The 23727-nt window shown below is 45.8% G+C and overlaps 1 protein-coding gene across 1 annotated transcript; it reads right to left on the bottom strand.

Moving 5' to 3' along the window:
• Positions 1-2178: 2178 nt before the first annotated feature.
• On the bottom strand, positions 2179-17466 carry DUSP19 (dual specificity phosphatase 19). The gene is made up of 4 exons (XM_066577398.1): positions 17136-17466; positions 9366-9412; positions 6807-6959; positions 2179-2496 (listed from the first exon to the last, which is right to left on the bottom strand). Exons 1-4 carry the CDS (start codon positions 17359-17361, stop codon positions 2272-2274), a joined length of 651 nt encoding a protein of 216 aa, XP_066433495.1. The 5' UTR covers positions 17362-17466; the 3' UTR covers positions 2179-2271.
• Between the last annotated feature and the right edge of the window lie 6261 nt (positions 17467-23727).

The following is a 23727-nucleotide window of genomic DNA, read 5'->3' as shown; positions in this document are numbered from 1 at the left end:
GGCGGACCTGAGGTGAGTATTTTCACCTCCGCTCATGGATCCGATCCATGAGGGAAGGTGAAACTTAACTTTTTTTTAACTTTTTTGCACTTTTCCGCGATCGCCGTTATCCATTGGATAACCTACAGAAGCCGGGAGCCAGGAGATTTTAAATCTCCCGCGCCGCTGGGCCTTCTGCGCATGCGGCTGACGTAATGCCGCCTGGCGCGCATGCGCAGAAGACCGGCTTCGGGGCCCGGAGCGGCAGGAGAGCGGGGAGCAGTGCGGCAGACCGCGGTGAGTATTTTCAGCTGCCCTCATGGATCCGATCCATCAGGGCAGCTGAATCTTTAACTTTTTTTGTACTTTTACTTACTTTTGTGCGATCGTCGCTATCCATTGGATAGCGCCGATCGCAATGCCGGGGGGGGGGGAGAGACCGTACAGCCCGGGATGACAGCTCCATGCTGTCGGCTAGCTGCGGGCACCGACAGCATGGAGCTGTCACGTCCATAGCCCGAGGGGCTTTATTCTCTGCAGGACACATGTTTTTACGTCCTCAGAGAATAAAGCCCACTTCTGGAGGACGTAAAAACACTATGGGCTGGTCGTTAAGGGGTTAACTTGGGACGTTCTTCTGCAGCTATTGTCTATTGAGATTACTTTTCTGACGCTGATTGTAGGAGGACATTACTGCCACTGATTATGTGGAACACTCCAATAGACTTTGTAATGTTTGTTGCATTGCGATACGGTAAAAAGTGAAAACATTGCTAATGGGAATGAAAGCATTGTAAATCATTGGATTCATAATCCGCTTTTTTTCTGACTCGCGCCCATGTGAAATCACCCTTAATGCTACTTCACACAGGCATTATCTTGACACTGAGTAAGCTATCCTAATAAAATCTCTACTAGCTATGCCACAAATTGGATGAACGAAGAATAGCCACAACCAAGTTACTTCGCTGCAGTGAAATAATGTTGCAGCACCCAAATGCCTCGGTCGCCAGAACGACTTTAAAGACTTTTAAATGCCTCAATTAGAGGCACCTATCAGTGTTTAGCAGCACTAGCCACTACTAAACTCCCTCCGCCTCCCTTTTTCGGATGACTCCCATAGGAGTCCATGGAGCCTTCATGTCCTATCTTTTAGCGCACCAAGAAATTTTGGCGTTGAAAAAACGGGCTCATGTCCTATCTTTTGTGGTGCGATTTTTTTTTTGGGGGGGGAGAGGTGGCTGAAGAAATCCATAGGAAACCATTGGTTCTTATGGATGCAATTTTTTGTTGTGCCTACATCGCATCAAAATGACGAAAGAGGCCTTAAAGTGGATTTCCCATCCCTGCAGCGGTACTGTTGTACCTTGACGCCATCGGAAGCTAGGGTTTTGACAGGACTTGCATGGAGGTATGCCCCTGTCACGCCCCTAGCTCCTGATTGGCTGAATTCTCTAAGGCCCAAGCAGCAGCGTCTTTATTGATTTTTGCCTGGGCTGGAGGGTTAGGGTTAGGGATCATTTTCCAGTTAGGCTTACATTATATATAAGCCTAACAGGAAAAGTAACCCTAACCCTCCAGCCCAGGCAAAAATCAACACAGACACTGCTGCTAGGACCTGGGGCTCTCCTGCCGCCCCCGCTCCCAGTGTTGCCAATGTCCTCCCCGACGGATAACGGCACTTGGGGGATTAAACACCCCCCCCCCAGCCAATCAGAAGCTGGGGGCGTTACTCAATTTCAAGAGTGCTGTAATATTTCGCCACCTCTAACTACCGGTGGCAACATAATACAACTGTACCCCCTGCAGCAGTTTTATATCATCCATACTGACAACAAGGCAGCACAAAATGTAACCGACTCAAGCTTGGTATTTTTTTTGTCTTGAGGACCAGAGTTTAGCCATTTTTAGCATATATTAACAATTGTAACTTTTTAATGGTTGGGCTGTTGATGTGATTTTGTAGTGTTTTTTCATGACCCATGCAGGTTTCTCTTTTCATTTTTGGGCCACTTTCACATTGCAGTATTCTGTTTAAGGCCCCCTGTCCACGGCAGTAAACCGCCGGCGAATCACGTCTTGTATCACCCGCACGGTTCCAGGCAGAGAGTAGCGCGCTACAGGAAAACATTTTTGTGTTATTCACTTCATACTTATTTCTACTCTTGAATGAAAAAAGTCATCTTTGGTTTCCAAAAAACCTGTAGAACACACATCTTTATTTAAAAAAACCAACAACACGCCTACTGATGAGACACAAACACGGATAAGTAGAACTCAGCGGAATGTCTGTCAATCTGTTTTTTCATGGATGACATCTGTTTGTCTTCTACTGCAGTCTTGATACTTGTGAAGCTGCTCCATGAATCCAGGATTTGGACACACTGAAGGTCTTGCATTTTTTACTATAGAAAAGGCTCTTGCAAAATTAAGTTTCTCGCTGTGTATCAAATAGGCAATGATTATTGCTGGTGCGCGAGACACTCCGGCATTACAGTGGACAAGCACCGCACCGTTCTGCAAAGAAGGAGAAATAGGCAGTTCCATGAATACAGTCTCCACTGACTACATACACCTAGTGTAGAGGTTTAGCAATGCAAGCACTACAACATTCATCTAAGCTGTATACATAAATAGCCACAAGCAGATTTGCCCTTTCTCGTACTAAGGCCAGGCTCACAGGCGTATGATTACTGCGCATTGCGCTGTGCACCCATGTGACATGCTGTAACTCGCTGTACTGCACATGGCCCTCGTGGCTTACGGTCGGACATGCGCAGTACAGTTTTTTTTTTTAATCCCCTGCTTTCCCGTGGATCCGCGGCACATCCGTAGTGTCAGCTGCAGGTGTGATGCAAATCAGACGGCTTCCATTGACCTTAATGATAGCCATCCCTGCGGGATTTGGAGAAAAATGGAGCATGCTGCGATTTGTTTTCTGGACCAAAAGGTCCGCAAATCAAATCCGCATGCTTTTAATCCATTTGCAGACATCCATGCTTCTCTATGGGTGGATTAATTTGTGGATGACCCGCACGAATTCCGCAAATCAAATTTGCCCAGTGGATATTGGGCTTTTCTCCATTCACACAGGGCAGTTCGGTTGCAATAAAAAAAACACACCAAAAAGTGCATTGGTGAAACCATGTGTGTTTTTACTATGTTTGTAGTAAAACATGGCAGTTTTGCAAATGCACTTTTTGATGCGGCTATTGCAACCTAACTGCCGCGTGTGAATGGAGCCTTACGGCGCTATTACATTAGTAACTGCTCAGAGTGCTGCAGAAGCATAGAAGTCATATACACCTCATCCAATCCTCTGCTGCTGCTGCTCCCCAGTCTCCCACTGCTGTACACTTCAGGCTCCAGCAGCGATAGCACAGGGACACATGACTATGGAAGATCATCACCAGTGATGCTGCAGCAGTCACATGTCCCTGGTGTCAGTAACATCATCAGTAGCTCACTGCAGCTGGTGGAACGGGAGCAGCAGGTGGTCTAGTTTGTCCAGCACTCTGCAGTTTAAAAAAAAAAGTTTTTGCCTGATTCATCCCTTTAATTAATGAGTTAATTGGATAATATCTGATTAAATATGAATGCTTTCTACACTTCACAAAATCACATAACAGCTTTTCTAATTAAAAATTCCATAAACAAGTTCTCTTTCACACTGTACCGAGTGATCGAATCACTGAATGCTTTTCAATGTGTCCATACATGTGTACAAAACAGAAAACTTCAACGTGTCAGCGGTGGTATGTAACCCGAGTGAGGTCTTCATGCAAAGTGGGATTCAGGTGTCCTGTAAAGTATTCTTCACAAGGGAAGAGGATACCACACATAACAAAGAGCGGTGCAATATAATCTTCCAAGATGTTAATCTATGATAAATAATCCACATTAGATCTGATGAGAAGTTAATCTCATGTAAAGACAGGAACCCATAATGTTTGGTAATGAATACCTGGAATTATTCAGAGGTCTTTGGAGGGTCAGAAGATGAGAAGAAACAATACACTGATTACCACTTATACAAAGGATCAGTCGTATTCCTAACCTCAATTCACTATTTCCTATTGCTTATGTTAAAGTAATCACTTAATTTAGGGCTAGTGTAGCCTTATCAATCAGGTATGCCTAATTACTCTTTGATGCATCAGAGAAGAAAATGAGAAACACTCAAGCCCTTCTGTTTTATTGTACATTGCAAGATGTTACATACTGTGAAAACCCCCATCAAATCAACAAGTGAGCAATTCATAGTCTACAGCATGTGTGATAATTCTCTCTTAGTAAATATTACAGAGGTTAATTATGACAAAGTTGCATGCTCAGTGTCTGAGACCCTTTTAGTAAAATTTCACTACAATGTGTCTTTTGCACACATACTTCTTGCTATGCACAAGACACTACTGCGTAAAATAGAATTCAATACTTTCACACTTATATGGTACCAACTTACTATGCATCATTGCAGTTATTCACACCAGTTACGTCCTCCTGAGATCTGTTTTTGTATTTAGCAAAATCCATATGGAGGGAGCACAGATCACAGGTATACAAAAATAGTCATATACAGACAAAAGTTTTGGAAAGTCCTTCATACGTATGGGCCGCATCCCAGGGAAAATATAATACTCACAATAGGAATTTCTCCATCCTTTACTCAATAAAGGATGGAGAAATTCCTATTGTATTATATTTTCAGTAACTTGGAGGCGGCCCATACGTATGAAGGACTTTCCATGTGTGGATGGGTCACAGATTCAGATCCATTACATTGGAGCCTGCATCATCCAACCCGGTGTATACCTCCTCTCATTTTGGGTATTTTCAAGTGCTGCTGCCAATTTATTATTGTGTCTTGACAAAACTTTTGGAAATGCCAAAAATCTCCCATAACAAGAAAATCCGAGCATCCCTTTTATGCTTTATGTTTGTACAGGAGTGATCATGTCTGACCCCAGGCAAACACCAGTAACAAGAGGGTCACATGCAGACCAAGAGTTACCTGTTGGCCATCACCGAATTAGATGCCAAGCTTGCAGGGTCAACCACGGTTAAAACTATTTGCTCCATTTTCCTTCTGTTGACAGATGCTTCGATCACCTGCATCGTCTATGCACTATCACTGCTATGCATCTACGTGTAAAGGGCGGTGTCTTCAAAGGAGGCATATAATAGTAGACATTTTTATGTAATAGTAGGTTCACCAAATTTGATTCTACGTTTTAAATAGAATCTGTAATGAAGACAGATCTCTTGAAAGAGCCACTCCCTCCAGTACATATAAGTGAGTTACTGTTACCTTGGTTAGTTATTTCTTGCTGCCTGAAACTCCTGTCCTCTATTTCCTCAGATGGTCATGTGATCGGAATTCTGACCAGCTCAGATCTACTTGAGGTTATGGATTTATTTTCTAGTCAGACTCTCAGTTTGTGTGATGCTGTTGCATGGATCTACCAAAAAACTGTTTAGATGGGGGACTCAGCTGCTCCTGTCAGTTACTGATGATAATCACACAGTTATAATAGAGGAGATCACAGCTCCTGACTGTATACTTATGGTCTGTAGCTTATATAGGTGAATACAGAAGTTATTGATAATTAAACTGGCCCCCCAGAAGGCAGAATGTTATAACCTAAGCTAGTGCATCATAGGACTGATCTGAAACTGCAAGTAAAAAATCTCACTCTCAGGCTGCATTCCCACGACCGTATATCGGCTCGGTTTTCACGCTGAGCCGATATACGTTGTCCTCATCTGCAAGGAGGAGAGGATGGAAGAGCCAGGAGCAGGAACTGAGCTCCCGCCCCCTCTCTGCCTCCTCTCCGCCCCTCTGCACTATTTGTAATGAAAGGAGGCAGGATGGGGCGGGGCTAAGATCCGAGAATGAGCCCCGCCCCACCTCCTTTCATTGCAAATAGTGCAGAGGGGCGGAGAGGAGGCAGAGAGGGGGCGGGAGCTCAGTTCCTGCTCCTGGCTCTTCCATCCTCCCCCCCTGCACATGAGGACGACGTATATCGGCTCGGCGTGAAAACCGAGCCGATATACGTTCGTGGGAATGCAGCCTCAAGATGGTGCCTGATAAGCATTAGACAGGGGCTGCAATGCACACAGAGTAGTACTCCAGAGTGTGACAGGCAATCAGGTGGGAGGAGGGGGCAGGGATGGAAAAATGTATTTTCACCACAGTGGCTTTTCAAACAGCTACTACATAGAAAAAACACATTTTTCCATCCTGGGCCCCTCAGCTGATTGCCTCTCCCACTCTGGAGGTCTCGACTTCTTAGTGTGATTTTGCCACAATGTTTTTGTGAGAAAGAGAATAGGACTTTCTAACGTTAAAGTCACATCGTACAAAAAACGCGATTTCGTGCTACGTGATTCAACAAAAACGAAAGCTCCATAGGGAAGCATGAGCTAGAAAACATTGCTAATGTGATCCTCCATTGGAAAGCATGAGCTTTACATACATGCGTTTTCTCGTGCTATCGCATTGCAGCAAAATCGTGTGCTTTTGTCGTTCGTGTGAAAGCAGCCTACGTTGTACACAATTGCGCACACGAAAAAAAAAACACGCACTAATGCTCTCAGCGAGAAATTAAAGGGCTTAGTGTTCGATTGTTTAATTGACAATATTTGCATCTATTTTTGTCCATTTTTTCCTGAAACGGGACAACCACTTTCAGCTTAAATCAGAGCTATCCTGTATCTAATCACGATTTTCTACTTGCGATGGAAAATTGAACTTTTCAAAAAGTGTTAAAAGTTCATGAAAACACATCAGAACATATAAATACAATAATAAAATAGAATTTAATTACCTGCAGTCTCGCCTCTTCTATGAAATCAAAGCATTCTGGGAAATATGATGTTATGTCAGTCTCTGGCAGATCAAGGATGGAAAGTTTCTTATAGGTGAATTCATCTGGAAAAACATTTTCTACTCCATATGCCACATTCAAGATGTGTGTGACCTGCATACAAAAGGAAGGATGTATCTAAGCTGTGATACAATGTACATCCTACATATTAACATCATGTCATTTTAGGGGGTTGATTTTGCACAGGAGTGATGAACCTCTGCTCACACTTGTGTTAAAAGCAGGGCAAAGCTACTCCTGCCTACAATAATACTGGAGCCCCGCTGGATCCCATTAACATCAATGGGGTTCTTCAGGAAGTACCAATTTCCGTTCGCAAACTGATTCGACAGAGATGTACAAGTGGAAGCCATAATGCTAGCATGTAAGATCCTGCATGTGAAGTTTCAGGAATTACAGTTCATACCCTAAAGAACACTAGTAAGTAGAGATGAGCGAACGTACTCGGTTTGGGTGTTTTTGGACCCGAGCACCGCTTTTTTCGAGTAACTGACTACTCGGACAAAAAGATTCGGGGGGTGCGCGGGGGGTTGCAGAGGGGAGTGGGGGGGGGGGGGGGAGAGAGAGCTCCCCCTGTTCCCCACTGCTACCTCCCGCTCCACCACGCTGCCCCCCGAATCTTTTTGTCTGAGTAGTCAGTTACTCGGAAAAAGCGGTGCTCGGGTCCAAAAACACCCGAACCGAGTACGCTCGCTCATCTCTACTAGTAAGGGGAAAAAAACTTTAAAATAAAGTTCTGGTTTGAAGTAAAGATTTGCATAGATAGTCATAATCATGCCAAATTATTCCCCCACATGATACATAGCATGAACTATGCTGGTCTACTAGGAAATGAAGCCCAGCGGTGGCCCAACACAGACCTTCATATCTGATAACAATACCTAGATGACCACGAATGCCTGGTGTTTGTACTCCTCTTCCAACTGCAACAGCTTATCATCAAGTTACACACAAGGTAACACCAGGGTTACACATGCGCAGTCTGTCCCCTCACGTGCTGCAGGGCAGATCGATGACCTCGCTTTCGCAGAACATTAGTGGTATTCAACATCAGACTGAGGTCTTACAATGGCGATTCACCTTCCTATTTTTGTTCAGTTTTAGGGCTTTTACCCACCAGCGTTTTTTTAACGCTACGATATCGCTGCGTTTTTTTTATGCAAATATCAATGGGACTTTCTAATGTTAAAATGGCATCGCACAAACTTGTGATTTTTTGTGCAATGCGATTTCAACATTAGAAAGTCCCATTGGGGGGGGGGGGGGGGAAATCGCAGCGATGTTGCAGCGTAAAAAAAAAAAACACTAGCGGGTAAAAGCCCTTAGGACAGATCCACACGAGCATATGCGTATTTGCACATTGGGCATTGCATATTTGCACTTGCAGCTGCGTTTTTTCTGTACTTTTTGCAATCGCAATGCTCTCAGTGTAAGAGCTAATTTAGATGACCGTATATAGGCTCGGTTTTCACGCCGAGCCGATATACGGTGTCCTTGTCTGCAGGGGGGGGGGAGGATGGAAGAGCCAGGAGCAGGAACTGAGCTCCCGCCTCCTCTCAGCCCCTTGCCACTATTTGCAATAGGAGGGGGCGAGACGGGGTGGAGCTAAGTTGTGTCGCTTAGCTCCGCCCCCGCCCCTCCCATTGCCAATAGTGGCGAGGGGCGGGAGCTCAGTTCCTGCTCCTGGCTCTTACATCCTCCCCCCTGCAGACAAGGACACTGTATATCGGCTCGGCGTGAAAACCGAGCCGATATACGGTCGTCTAAATAAGCCCTAAGGCTGCCTGTCCACGGGCGTCGCGATATTCCTCGGCAAAGATCCGGGGAGCAGGAGCCAGCTGACAGATCTCCACGGTGAGCCAGAATCGCAGCAAATTGCAGCATGCTGCGATTTGCTGCACGCGAGCGGTGAGTCGCTACGATTCTCCACTCATAGACAGGGGGGCTGCGCTCTCCATAGCAACACTATGGAAAGCGTTCACTGCACTCCCCACGGCCGGATTATCACCGCGGGCAACGCAGTGCAAAAACGCCTGTGGACAGGCAGCCAAAGAAGTTAAAGATGTGCTCTTTCCCTCTGCAAATGCGCAGGAAAATAGAGCATGATGTGTTTTTTGCATGGAATTGAGCACGTTAAATACGTGCATGTAAACTAAATCAATGGGTTCTATTTTCCGCGTATTGCATGCGCAAATTTTCAGTGCACGAATACGCAGGCCAATACGTTGGTGAGAATCTGGTCTCCAGCATAGTTTTCTCTTCTAATAACAGCCAATAACATTGTTCCGGGGATGAGATGGGATTGTCTGCTTGCAGCGAAATGACCTGAATTGTCTTCTTGTTCACCCTTTAAAAAGTGTAGATTACCTATCGACAGGAAGTCCTAAATAATAGATGAGAGAACCAAACTTGTTGAGAGAAGAATTGTTTTAGCTGAAATTTCATTCCTCATGCCCATTACATTTCTTCCACGGCCAACTACAGGGACATTTTTTTTACCTTATACTTTTTCAGGATATCTTGGTCCTGGGCAACGTCTTGTGACCCTAACAAATTAAAGGCATAAAAAAAAACATTAATATACAGAATGTAAGAATAAAAAGTTGAATCAGTTACAGTTGTCCATACCCAACTAGTTATTAACAATTAACAATTAGTTAGAACTCCACAACTGACCATTGGACTTTGTATATGTCTTCACCTCCAAATCTTATATGGTGTACTCATCCATCCTACAGTCTCCTTAACCCTTCCCGTCAGCCATAGTGCTATATACGCCTCAACTGTCCTGTGCAGCTAGGACATATATACACAACTGCAGTATGTGATGTGTTTGGAGTGGGATGGCAGGTGCCGATACCTGACCACAACAGCTGCAATGGGAGATAACACCGATCACGTCTGTAAACCTTTAAATGCCCCGAATCTCTCCCACGCAATAAGATCGCAGGGTGTCATGGCAGCCTGAGGCTTTCTTAAGGCTCCCAGGGCTGCCATGATTGTTTGCCTATTGAGATGTACCTGTGGCACATCTGAATAGGAAAGCCTCTTAAAACACAGTATAATGCAATACTATGGTATTTCATTGTATGGTATAAGCGATCAAATGACCACAAGTTTACATCCTTTTAAGGGCTCATGCACACGGCAGAGGCGGATTCCCACCATGGAAGATATGCGATTCATTGCGGAAAGCTTGCGAGCGATCGTGGATTCAATGGTTTTTTCACGAGGATGTACGCTGATGCACAGCAGATCGTCCGCGCGGAAAAAAATAAAATGCAAGCCCAATGGTGCCTTCCCCCACGTTCCTGCTTGGTCTCCAAGCAACCTGAGAAGTATCCACCAAGTGTCCACAAAGCACCCACAATGTAATTGCAGATTAAACGCTTCCAAATAGATCAATGGAGCCCATCCACACGGAATTCACACTAAAATGGAGCATGCTACAATTCATTTTCTGCTCGTGGAATCCACAAATCAAATCCACATGTGTTCGTGAAGCTGAGGACACTCTATGCTTTCCTATGGGCGACTTGAACAGCGGATCTCACGCGCAGGTGCCGATTGTGGATTCCACAATTCAAATCCCCCTGTGTGCATGAGGCCTTAGGGACTAAGAAAAAAAAAAGTAAAGTTAAGAAAAATATAAACTCTTTAATTACTACAAAAATATTAAAGGTTTTAATTCCCCTTTTCCCAGTCACATCAAAAATGTTTAAAAAAATTATGTATAAATTGGTAAAGCTGCATCCATAACGATCCAATTTATTAAAATATCATGTTGTTAATCATGCACAGTGAACGCCGTTACAAAGAAACGGTGTCAGAACAGTGCTTTTTTGGTAACCCCATCTCCAAGAAAAATTTTTTTAAAAAGCGATCAAAAAGTTGTATGTACCCCAAAGTGATACCAATAAAGCCTCAAGCCAACCTGCAAAAAAACAAGCTCTCACACAGCCCCTTTGATGGAAAAACAAAAAAGTTATGTGGGTAAAAAATGGTCATAGAAAGAATTTTTTTTCAAAGGTATTTTATTAAACAGGAGGACAAATAAAAAGTAACAGTGCAGAAGGATGTTACCAGGGTAGTATCTTTTTAGGGACTGGTAGACCACCGCCTAATGGATGGTTTCATGTGCCATTAGGAAACTTAGACTTTTTTCAGATGACATTGGTTTTCTCCAGTGCTGGTTTCACCCTGGTTTCCTCTTTCCTTGCACAGGGACAGAAAATCAGACGGCACCATAGGGGTGAATGTGTAAGACAGACCTTTTTTGGTCTCCATCTCACATACATTTTTCCCCTGTCAGTCTTTTACACTGGATAGAAAAGTGTCATCAGTCTCACATATTCACCCCTATGGTGCTGCCCAGATTCCATCTAGGTTCCATCCCCTTGCATTTTTCTGCACAGAAGACAAAAGCAGGATGGAACCAGTACAGAAGAGCTAAAACTGAAAAGAAGGAGACACAAATTAGATATAAGAAAAAAACTTGAGGGTGATCAGTGAGTGGAACAGGTTACCACGGGAGGTGGTGAAATCTCCTTCAAAGGAAGTCTTCAAACAGAGGCTAGACAAATATCTGTCTGAGATGATTTAGTGATCCTGCATTGAGCAGGTGGTTGGACCCGATAACCCTGGAGGTCCCTTCCAACTCTATGATTCTAATCTGACAGAAGCCTAAATTAGGAAGAATCTATTCAATGGCCACTACTACGTGGGTAATACAATTTAACAGCACCATGCATCTGTTGCTATTAGATGAAGTTGTATAAGGATTACTATGTAACTGGGACTACTGTATTCAGTATACTGATGTAGTGAAACTACACATTTCAGCAAACTAGCCATTGTAAGAATGTACAAGGCAGTGAGATGCATGAGCATCTCCAACTAGACATAAGCAGATTTGCGTTTATTCACACAAGCATATATCGGCCTCCGTTTTCAAATCAGACATGCGATTTTTCAGTAAATATCTTTCTGGACAGAATATGGAGGCAGCTCCCATAGACTCCTATTGGAGCCTATGGTAGTTGCCGGAGAAGAGAGGTGGGAGAGAGTTTAGTAGCGTGACTGCTAAACTACCACCCCCTTCCCTTCTCCACTCTGCCCCTTGCTGGCTGCTTCTAATGGGAGGGGATGGTATGGGTCAGGAGCTATGGTAGTTGCTAAGCTCCCGCCCCCTCCCATGGCAAGGGGCGGAGAGGGGGTGGGAGCTTAGCACACTAGCTCCCGCCCCATCCCACCCCCTTCCCTTGATGAGAGCTGGCGAGGGGCTGGAAAGGGGGAGGCAGTTTAGTAGAGCTAAACTGTCTCCCCCCCACCCGAAAGCATTGCAGTCTCGGCGTATATGCGCCAGGCCTGGGCCGTTTGAATGGACGCACAAATGGCAGATTCACGTGTTTTTCGGCTGTGACATGGCTACCTGAAAAACGCTACACTCGTGTAAAAGAGCCCTTATGCTGTGAAAATCTGGTCCAATTTAAAAAGAAAATTGGATTCTTAAAGGGGTTGTCCCACTTCTAGTTGTTTTGCTGCAGGAAACAGACAGCTCCATACATTCTGCAGTGGCCCAGGGTGGTATTGCAGGCTCTGTCCCATTCACTTCAATATGATTCAGCCTGAAATACCAACCTGGGCCACCATCCAATGTATGGAGCCATCTGCTTCCATGCAATGTACGTAGCACAGCTTTTCCACTGCATATTTTCTTGCCACGGATTTCAACCTTTGCATTGCAAAGAATGAAAATCTGTGCATTTCTTCAACAAAATGGGCATGTTGTCAACAATTACAACATCCAATTCACTGAACAATTTAGGATAGGACTTGTTTCCTTGTAGTAGGAGTTACTTCTTTTTAGAGTTATTTGGTAAATTTGATCAATTTTTACAATGTGAGTCTCAAAAGGTGAAACAATAAACCCATAGAGGTGCATATGGCGACAATAACTCTAGTTCCCGATGTTTATTCCAGTTTCTTATATCCATTTCTCACATTATTGGTATTTATAGTGTACAACCTAGAATGATTGTTGCAATTTCCTTAATCAGTAGATGATCCTCGATGGATTATTGCAGCATCCCTCATATCCTTGATAGAAGAAGGGAGAAACAGATATGGGATAGAGACTCTAGAGAAACAAGGTATCACTTACTGTCTCGCATTGGAGCTAGCTCTCTAAGCACCATGCGTGTTCCTTCACTTGAATAGCTGCCCGGAGTCATCAGGGACTTTGCACCAACATAACAGTCAGTGCCCAGTAGTGCTACTGTCAACATAAATATCAGCGTAGTTGAACATCTGCCAAGTGCCACAATTTTCCCGTGTATTCTCCCACATCTAAGAGGCAGATGCTTCCGCTATAGTCATGCAGGCTTGGACTGGCCCACAGGGGGACAAGTGATTCACCTGTGGGCCCTAAGCAGGAGTGGACCCCCAGCCCTCACACCCACCTGCATTATACACAGATTGGCTGAAATACTCTAAGCTGCCTATGTATTCTTCCATATAATAAACTGGGTAGTTCATCTATTTCTATAGATGACATCTTGGAACACCGACAGACTAGCTGGTATTCTCCCTTCCTACCTCCTGGGCCCTGCTTTCTTCACACTGCCCCTCCTCACCACTGAGTGAGCATATAATGTGTTTCCCCCCAAAATAAGACCTACCCCTAAAATAAGCCTTACCCTGGTTTTGGGGGGGGGGGGGGGGGGAGTGGGTAAGCTTGAAATATAAGCCCCTGCCCTGAAAAAAGCTCTAGCTACGTTACATGAAAAAAAGCAATACATTACCTAGCATGTGCCGTTCAGGTTTCTCGCACAGGTCCCCGTATGTCAGCAGGCTTCCGTGCACTTCTCGGCTGCCGACAGAATATCACTTGTTGGTAACAGGGTTTGCAAGATTGCCTCCAACAAGCAATTACTCCGATTGGTTTTCAAGCGCCATGGCTCAGCCAATCACTACAGTGCTCAATAAACCAAGCAGAGCCATCGCATTGAATTGGTTCATCGAGTGCCGCAGTGATTGGTTCTCAAGCGCTGCGGCTCAGCCAATCAGAGCCCGTTACCAGCAAGCATTCTCTCGTCGGCACTGACAACTGCACGACAGCCTGCCGGAACTGTGGAGAACAGCGGGAGGGACCAGGACAACGCCTGCTTAGTATTATAAGACATCCCCTGAAAATAAGACTCTGTGCCTCTTTTAGGGTAAAAATTAATTTAAGAGGGGGTCTTATTTTGGGGGAAATACGGTATTACCAGCCGCTAGTTGAAGGCAAGGGCGAGGCAACAGACAGAGGACCGCAAGGGATGTTTCACATGTGATGGAATCATCCACAGGATGCAGCGCAGGTGCATATTTTGGTAAGTTTTTAAGTATGTTTTGTGGCATTCCTTGCGTTTTATTACGCAGACTTTATCTACAGAATTACAGCTCCCGTATGTTAGAAACCTGCAACAACATTTATGCAGTACCATTTCACTACCATACGCGGCTGTAAGCCAGGTCACCGGCGGCTCTATAGCGGTAAAACGCTGCATGACCCACACAGCGTTTTACGCATACGTTCATATGAGCCAAGCCTAAGGACTCATGTCCACAGGGACAGATCCGCAGCGGGTGTCCCGCACGCGTGATGCGCACCCCATAGGGATGCATTGGACACCCGCAGGTAATTAAATACCTGCGGATGTCATTTTCCCTTGAGGTGCGGATTGCGTGTGCGGGAAAACACCCGCAGCATGCTCCATTTTAGTGCGGGTCTCCCACGGGGACGGCTCCCGCAGGCTTCTATTGAAGCCTATGAAAGCCGTCCGGATCCGCGGCACGTTTTCTGTGGGGCGAGTTGTATTTTTCACTGGTACCATTTAACCTACCATATTGAGAGACTTTTAAAAATGTCTAAGTGGGACGAAATGCAAAAAAATGCAATTGCACCATTTGGGGGTGGAGGTATTTTTAGGGTGTTTATGATGCAGTAAAATGACACATTGTCCTTATTTTGTGGCTCAGCACGATGACAGCAATATCAATTTATATAGTAAATAGAATCTCTTTTTCTTTTTTTATTGCTTTCTAACGCCATTGTTAGAATCCCACAACTTTTGTATTTTTCCCTCGATAGGGCTGTGTGAGGGCTTCTTTTTTTGCAAGGTTACCTACAATTTGCATTGGTACATTTGAGGACCATATGACTTTTTGTTTGCTTTTTATTCAATTCTTTATTGGAGGTAGACTGACCAAAAACAGCGCAATTCCTCCATTGCATTTTTTTTCTGATGAAGTTAACCATACAGGATTCAGAATGTGACGTTTTAATTAAATGGACCTTTACAGATGTAGCACTGCCGGTATTTTAATTTTTTAATGCAACGACTGGGAAAAGTTTTTTTTTTTTTTACTTTTAATATTTGTTATTTTTATTAGAATTAAAAAAAATCTTTATTTAACTTTTTGACATTTTTTATTAGCACCCATGGGTAACTTGAACTTGCAATAGTTTTATCGCTTATACGGTAGGTACAATGCAGTTCTATGGTATTGGATTATGCTGCATTTTCACAGGCTGTCTTTTAAAGATATGCCATGGACTCGTCCCTAATAGGCAAAGGATCATGGCAGCCCTGACAGCGGCATTTAGAGGGTTAACAGCTGCAACCACAGTTGTGTCTAGAGTGGGTTTGGTTCACAGCATAAGCTAAGGAGGGCTCTAGTTGTACAAGCTACATGGGGTATATACTGTTGGGATACATATAGCCGTATGTAGGACAGGAAGGGGATAATCAACCAGCGACTATTTTTAGGTAAATGGAAAAGAAGAGACTAGTGAATTAATTATTGCTTGTCACCCTGTTGGTGGCCATGTTTACATGAGACAATTGCCACTTAGATTCGCTCTACCGAGTGACTATTCGGATAATATTTATCTTGTATAAAGCCACCCTCAAACAGAGACCAAAATTGCCAACTTTGGTCTTCGTTTTTCTTGGCTTCCATTCCTTTCCATTTATTTTGGATGACAGAATAGTATAGCAGACTAGGCTTTGCAGATGGCCCCACTGACCCAAGCACATGACGAGTCCTGTTTTGTTTGCAAACTTTTTTTTTTTTACTTAGGAGAGGATTTTATGGTAATTGATTAGTAAAGTGGTGGAGGGCAGCTCCACTTTTCTCTTTAAAGACAAGCGTATTACAGACGTGCTACAAATGATATTACAACCATTTGTCATCGGTATTTGATGTGTTTTTGACTCCGTATATATATATTTTTTTAATGGTTAAATATAAAATAACAACAATATAGAGGCAAATACACAAAAAATAGGTCCTGCTGCGTTTTCAAGGACTGTAAAAAATATGGCACATAGATTTATATTATCTAAATATTGCGGTCCCCAAAACACAGATCAAATCCGGAGCTAAAATACACTCGTCTGAAAGTGGCGGAAAGCAGGGGTGTAATATTGGGAGTAGAGATGAGCGAGTATACTCGCTAAGGCTAACTGCTCGAGCCAGTAGTGCCTTTTATCAAGTATCTGCCCACTTGTCTCTAAAGATTCGGCTGCCGGCAGGGGGACGGGGAGCAGCGGGGGAAAGCGGGGAGGAGCGGAGAGGAGATCCCTCTCTCCCTCTCTTCCGCCCGCTCCCCCCTTCTCACTCCCGCAAGTCACCTGTCACCCGCGCCGGAAGCCAAATCTTTAGAGACGAGCGGGCAGATACTCGACTAAGGCACTACTTGCTCAAGTAGTTAGCCTTAGCGAGTACGCTCGCTCATCTCTAATTAGGAGCACTGCACCTCATACATTATTAACCGGTTTCACATCAGCGTTGGAACCTCCGTCCGGAGGTTCCATCATAGATACGGCTGCAAATACCGGTAGAAAAAGCGCTGCATGCACCCTTTTTTTCCCCTATCCAAAAGCCAAGCAGCTGGGCGGAAAGCGGGTAGACCCCATTAAAGTCAATGGGGTCCGCCCAACACTGTTCGTTCTATTCGGCCATGGTATTCCCCTTTCCTACTCCCTGAACGAAGAAGGAAAGCGGAATCCCCAGTGCAGATGTGAAAGTACCCTAAGAATATTAGCGGTCCCCCTGGAGCTCTGTGACCTGTATCACCCTACCCGACCTTCCGCCTGATACTTTAGTACATACACAGAACTCCAGGGTGACTGCTAACATTTTTAGAATTTACTCTCATGAGTACATCTTACCATTTAAAGACACAGGAACAGCCATTAAAAATGCAGTCTCTACACTTACCAAGTAAGAGCCACGGCTTGACGACCCCAATTTGTAGGTCCATGCTGAGGTCCTGCACGTATCCACAAGTGGGTCCATCCTGCTGATCTGGATCATCCACCACATGCACTAGAGAGTCCTTCCAAGTCTCTATAATTCTCTTCCCGGAGAGGGTCGTAACTCTCGTACATTGTTTCTTGAGTCTGTTTTTAGAGAATCCTTTGATTTCATCTCCAAGTGAGTGCATCACATGGATGTTCAGTCTACAATGTGCAGCAGAGGATTGCCACCACTGACTAGTATCCTAGTAACCGCTGCTGCTGATCTCCCTCTGTCTCTGCACACATGGGAGGGTTTGTGTTCCTGTTATATATTCTACACCGCCTGCTATTGGATATTCTGTTACTAATTCCCATTGGTTGCTCTTTAAAACACTCAAGACTGAAAACTGAAACTGCAGATCTCAGCCGTCTGCGTAGTGAGCGGAAGGAGAATGGCATCATTTGTGGCAGCCCGAACCCCCCAGCTGGCAGATGTGTGATACATCACTCTCAATGTGTGAAAAGCAGGCATAGAGTAGAATGGCTAGGGAGGCTATAGAATGTGAGAGGTTTGTAGGCAAAGTACAAAAGTGTGTTTCACTTAAAGATACTAGATCCTTTCCCTAGGCATGATACAGATCGAGAAGCACGATTCAGGCAAAATATGAAAAGAGAATTATGAAAAGGCCTTTATTTTTTTAAAAAATTGGAAAATGCAACAAGAAATATAAAACTTAGGGACGGATTTTAATTGCGGAATCCGTGATCGCCGTGGCTAAATGCAGGCAATAAAAGGCATATAGTTTGATTTTTCCTTCAGACTCAAGGATAGGAATTCGAGTATTCCGTGAGCAGAAGAAAAATTGCACAATGCTCTATTTTGCCGCAGAAGTCAATGGAGGTGTCTGACCTGCAGCCCATACACAATTAACATTGCGTATGGGCTGCGTTATCGCTAAGAAACGGCACAAGACCTAAATACGAAACTGCGCATGCCCGCCTGCGAACCTAGGCCATACGCAATACAGGTTAGTGCCAAACGCGGGGTCATAGCCAAAATCCACTGCGGGCCTCCCGCATGCGGAATCCAATCTGGTCATATGAGCCCAGCCTAAGGCCACTCTCACTGTTTTCTACAGCGTTTAGTACGGCGTTTAAAGCGCCTACATTGATCTCAATGGGACTTTTCTAACACCGTGATTTTCAAACGCTGTCTGTTCTATTTTAATGCGTTTCAGCGCTTTTTAACGAACCTCATCACCCATTGTAATAATGGGGTGCTTTAAAAAAATGTTTTCGAACGTGTTTCAAAACGCCATTATAAAACACTGCAAAACGCCACATTTAAAACGGTCTATGTGAGAGTGGCCAAAAGTACGGGGCTTATTACTAAAGAAAAAAGTACTTTGACCTAGGAGAGTGCAGCATCTGCGTCTCTGTGTCCATCTGGTCCGCGAGGCGGTAAGTGAGCCCTCCGTTGTCTCTTTCATTCAAGGGCAGGCTCACATGAGTGTATTGTAAAACGCTGCGTATAAAACGGAGAGTTCTACTGACTGGTGGAGCTGCAATCACCGCCATTCTGATCACGTATGACAGCGCATCTCACACTTGCCGTCAAGCAACATGCGTATAAAAGTCCACATTAATTGCACAGCGTTTTCATCCGCACCCATGGAGAACAATAGGGCTCTGCTGTGTGTAATACACGTAAAATCAGTGTACTGTTATTGACTCCATTCACCATGTATATTGCGCACGTAATATGCAATGACATTACGCTCATGTGAGCATACCCTTAGTCTTAGGCCCAATGTCTACGGGCAGGAGATCTGCACCTCTAGCCGCCCATAGGGATACATTAGCATCCGCAAGACAATTTAAAGCATGCGGACGTGATTTTTTTTTTCCTGGTGTGCAGATAGCATGCGTGGCAAGAAATCACACATGCTCCATAGTTCTGTGGATCCCGCGGGACGGCTTCCATTGAAGTGAATAGAATACGTGGTAGAGCAGGAGATTTAAAAAAAAAAAATTGCGCTTCGTGTGCGTCCCGCACGTCGCCCGGGCATCCGGACGCATCCACCGTGCTGAAGAAAGAAGATCCGTCCGGCACGGAGGAAATCCGCACTGGAGCTGGACAGGTAAAAAATGTTTTTTTCTCTCCAGGTCTGCAGGCGCAGCTGGATTCCGGGATTCAGCAGATGGAATCTGTGTGTGCAAGTGGACATTGGGCCTTAGGCCGGGCTCACATGAACGTAAGTTTACCGTATATTACACGCGTGATGTACATACTATGCGTGATTTGCGGTAATTCGCAGGCAATCAAATACATTGCCTTAGGCCCCATGTCCATGGCACGCGCGGATTTTCCATGCGGATGCACTGCGAGTCATCGTTAAATGGAGTCTTCATTGCTTGCGGAAGATCGCGGATTGCGTTTTTTCCGTGCAGATGTACATGGATGCACAGCAGATCATCCACAACCCCAACTCCCAGCCTTTTCCCCATCTATATAATTGAATTTACGCAATTGTATTTGTGGATGCACTGTGCATCACTCGCTCCCATAGAGATGAATGGAACCCCCTCTGCGCATCAACTGTGGTAAAATGGAGCATACTGCGACTACTTTTCCATGCACGCCATCCATAAATCAAATAAAATCAGATCCACAGGTGTTTAATTAAGTGCGGACGCCCCATTCATCTCTATGGACTGATTGAACTGCGGATCGCACCCACGAGGATTCAGCAGTTCCATTTTGGCCGTGGACATGTGCCCTTAGGCCTCATGTTCGCGGTCGTGTTGGTAATGCACTGTGGGTCTCCCCACAGCGTTTTACTGGTATTTGGAGCAGCGGGTCTGCCGGCAGAGAGAGCGTATGGCTGAGAGTGCACTGTGCATACCTGCATATCTCATGCACAAGGACAAGGCATATCTACATGCAGTATGTTCATGGATTGACTTTCATTGACTCTATCATCATTTATCACATGGCCTGCCATTGCTGTCACAGCTGTGTCAGGGGAGTGCGATGTACTCCCTGTGTTTTCAATGGGGCTGGCGCTCCTGCCTGTGGCCCCATTGAAAACAATGGGCAATAGCGCAGATTTTTCTTAGCACTGCGAGACTTCAGTGAAAATATCGCAAGTGAGTATGAAACCATTGAAAATCATGCGTTTTCACTCGCTCTCGCATCGCAAGAAAACTTATCGCTGGTGGGTAGGGGCCCTTAAGGTGATTACCAGCCAGGTGCGCGGCTCCCTGGCAGGTAATCACTTACTGGCGGTGCTGTGGGACGTACTCACTGACGGCATTGTGTGCACCTGGGATCTTCCTCCTCTCCTCCCCTGACCTGTCCTCTTTGGTTCTGCAGGAGGAGAGGTGAAGGGAGGAAGCATCCAAGCGCACATACTGCTGCCAATGTGTGCATCCCATAGCAGCGCCGAGCAAAGGAGCAGCTGTGAAGACCAGGAGAAGTGTGAATATATCGGTCTCGGGACGGGGGCTTTATTACTACTGGGACTATTGTTGTAATGGGAACAGAGGACCCCGGAGACTTGTTTCTTCAGAAAAATAAGGTGTTTATTATGCCAGCGTACCCCAAAGGAATTTTCAGTCCAAAAACTGAAGTCGTCCGCACGAGGATCGCACTAAAATAGGACATGCTGCGATTTTCCCCCTGCGAGTGGAACGCTCGCTCCGGATCCCACAGTGCAAATACACCCGTGTGCATTGGGCCGGAGGCAGTCTTCTCCCTCCATCTTATGTTACTTTTTAACTAGATACAAACACACATTTATAAAACAAAATGGCAGAAAACCTCCACCGTCATAAAATGTACAGGGCCATTTCAAAAAAGACAGGTAGCAAAGTTTGCAACATTTCTGCATCTAAAAAAACTGTCAAACTCTGTTCTATTGGTGCGGATTTTGACTGGTAATCAGCAACACATCTGCAGCCGATTTCGTACTATGTGACGCTCCCCCTCACCTCTTCTGAAGGCTTCCCACTGTCAGTGCTCCCCGGCTTTCGATTCCCAGTGGCTTTGTGGCTGCTGGTCAGGTGAGGCCACTACAGGCCGCTAGGAGCCGGAAGTCAGCAAGCGCTGACAGCAGGAAGCCTTGGGAGGAGGTGAGGGGGAGCGCCACATAGTATGAAATCAGCTGCGGTTACACGGCTAATTTCCAGCTAAAATCTGCACCAATTATATAGATTTTCACTGATTGTGGATGCGGAATTTGCAGCACCAATTCTCACTGCAGACATTCCATAGCATTTCTGCCTCATGTAAACATACCCGGTATTAGTGTATCTTGACGCCACCAGGAAGATAGGGGTTTCAGAGGACTTGGATGCAGACAAGCCCCTGTCACACCCCTAGCTCCCGATTGGCTCGTTGTCAAAGGTTCTAGCAGCACAGTGTTTAGTACATGCTAGGCGTACAAGATACAGTAATACCTACATCCACCGCAGCTGTTCACCCATTATGTTATTACTGGAGTCGGCAGGGACAGTCCCATGGGCCCCGGTAAGGGGAGGGCAGAGGTCAGTGCAGCGGTGCTGCAGGGGGCCACGGTGCCGACGAAGGGGACAGTCACAGCAGGAAGAGTGACAGGGAGAAGCCGTCGGGGGCACAGTGCCGCTGCAACCGGTAACCCGCAGACGCCGGGAACACTCACATTAAGAAGAAGCCACCGCCGGTGCAGCGCTGCCCACTATCACTTTACCGCTGCTGCAGGGAGGCCGCAAGCGCCGCCGGGTACTGTGCCAGCAGGAAGAGTAAGAAGCCGCCGCCGGGTGTAACCCAGCGACGCCGCCCGTGCAGTGCTGCTGGGTGGAGGCCGCTGCCGCCTACAGTCACAGCAGGGTCAGCAACACACGCGGTATACTCACTTGAGGAGACCGCTGTGCATTGCTGACTTCCAGGACCTGCTGTGAAGTTGAGTAATAACAGCCTATCAGGAACACGGGGCATCAACCCCCTGTCAAGCAGCTAGTATCTTGACACCACCCACACTTCAGGTGGCATCAAGATACACTAATACCAACATACCCTAAGTCAGCCAGAGGTATGCTGCCATGTGCAGAGTGGCTTCAGTAGTAATAGTGTCCTTTTTTTCAGCCCCAGTAGTAATAGTGACCCCTATATTAGTGCCAGTAGTAATAGCGACCTCCATAGTAGCCTCAGTAGTAATAGTGACCCCCACAGTAGCCTCAGTAGTAATAGTGACCCCCAGAGTGGCCTCAGTGGGAATAGTGACCCCCCCCCCCCACAGAAGCCTCAGTAGTAATAGTGACCCCCCCACAGTAGCCTCAGTAGTAATAGTGACCCCCAGAGTGGCTTCAGTGGTAATAGTGACCCCCCCACAGAAGCCTCAGTAGTAATAGTGACCCCCAGAGTGGCTTCAGTGGTAATTGTGACCCCGACAGTAGCCTTAGTAGTAATAGTGACCGCCACAGTAGCCTCAGTAGTAATAGTGACCCCGACACTGGCCCCAGTAGTAATAGTGACTTCCAGTCCCACAGTGACCTTAGTACTATTACTACTGGGGCTGATATAGAGGACACTATTACTAATAGTGTTCCTTGTATTGACCCCAGTAGTAACAGTGACCCCCCCTCCCCCCACAGAATCCCCAGTAGTAATAGAGCCCCCCATGTACTTACCTTTTCCTGGTCTGTAGAATGCCACTGCTCCTCTACTCAGCACTACTGCGGGCGGAGGTGCATGTACTCGCAGCAGCACCCCTCCCGTCTTCTGCGGAACTGAGAGGTCAGGGGAGGAAAATCCTGGATGCACACACTGCCGTCAGTGTGTGCATCCGGTTGTGGCGCAGCAAAGAGATTACCACACCACCATGGCTGGTAATCACTTTAATAGTTGCCAGACGTCCCGAAAGCGGGACACAGGGTCCCAAAGCGGGACTGTCCCGCCTAAGTGCTAATGCCCACGGATGGATTGTCGCTGCGGAATTTGTGGTCAGACACCCGCCATGAATTCCGCAGCAATGTCCGTCCATAGACATGCTGTGGTAAGCGATTCTCCCATGCTGAAAAGTGGAAATCAACTGCGATTTTCTGCTTACAGGGGGGAATTACAGCAGGTTCTATTCTGTGTGGAAAATCCTGTGGACGGCTTCTATTGCAGTCAATGAAAGCCGTCCGTCCCGCGATACGCCTTCCTACGGCAGCACGCGTTTAACCTAGCAGGAGTGCCTTGTGCCGGGAAGAGCCAAGACTCAGCGGTCTGATGACAGCCAGGCTCCTACTCCCATGACCAGAAGTGGAGAAGCATCTGTTCCTGACCATTTAACCTCTTCCATGCCACAATTAAGCAAGCAATAAGGGAAGAGAGATCCCCATCAGCGATGGGTTCCCATGGCAGCCAGAGACCTGATAAAGGTCCTCCATGTCTGCAACCAAGATATATAGGAAAGAATAGGTGGTAGACTGCGTAGAACCTAAGGGCTAAACCGGGTGGAAGTAATATTTATTCACACGATAATTGTGCCGTGTAAAAGGCCTTTGACAGATAACCAGACATTTTTAATGAGATTTTCTTCAGAAAT

Source organism: Eleutherodactylus coqui, chromosome 8, assembly GCF_035609145.1.
Source record: "Eleutherodactylus coqui strain aEleCoq1 chromosome 8, aEleCoq1.hap1, whole genome shotgun sequence".
Lineage (NCBI taxonomy): Eukaryota > Metazoa > Chordata > Amphibia > Anura > Eleutherodactylidae > Eleutherodactylus > Eleutherodactylus coqui.
The sequence above is the reverse complement of the archived record's forward strand: the minus strand, read 5'-3'. Positions and strand labels throughout refer to the sequence as shown.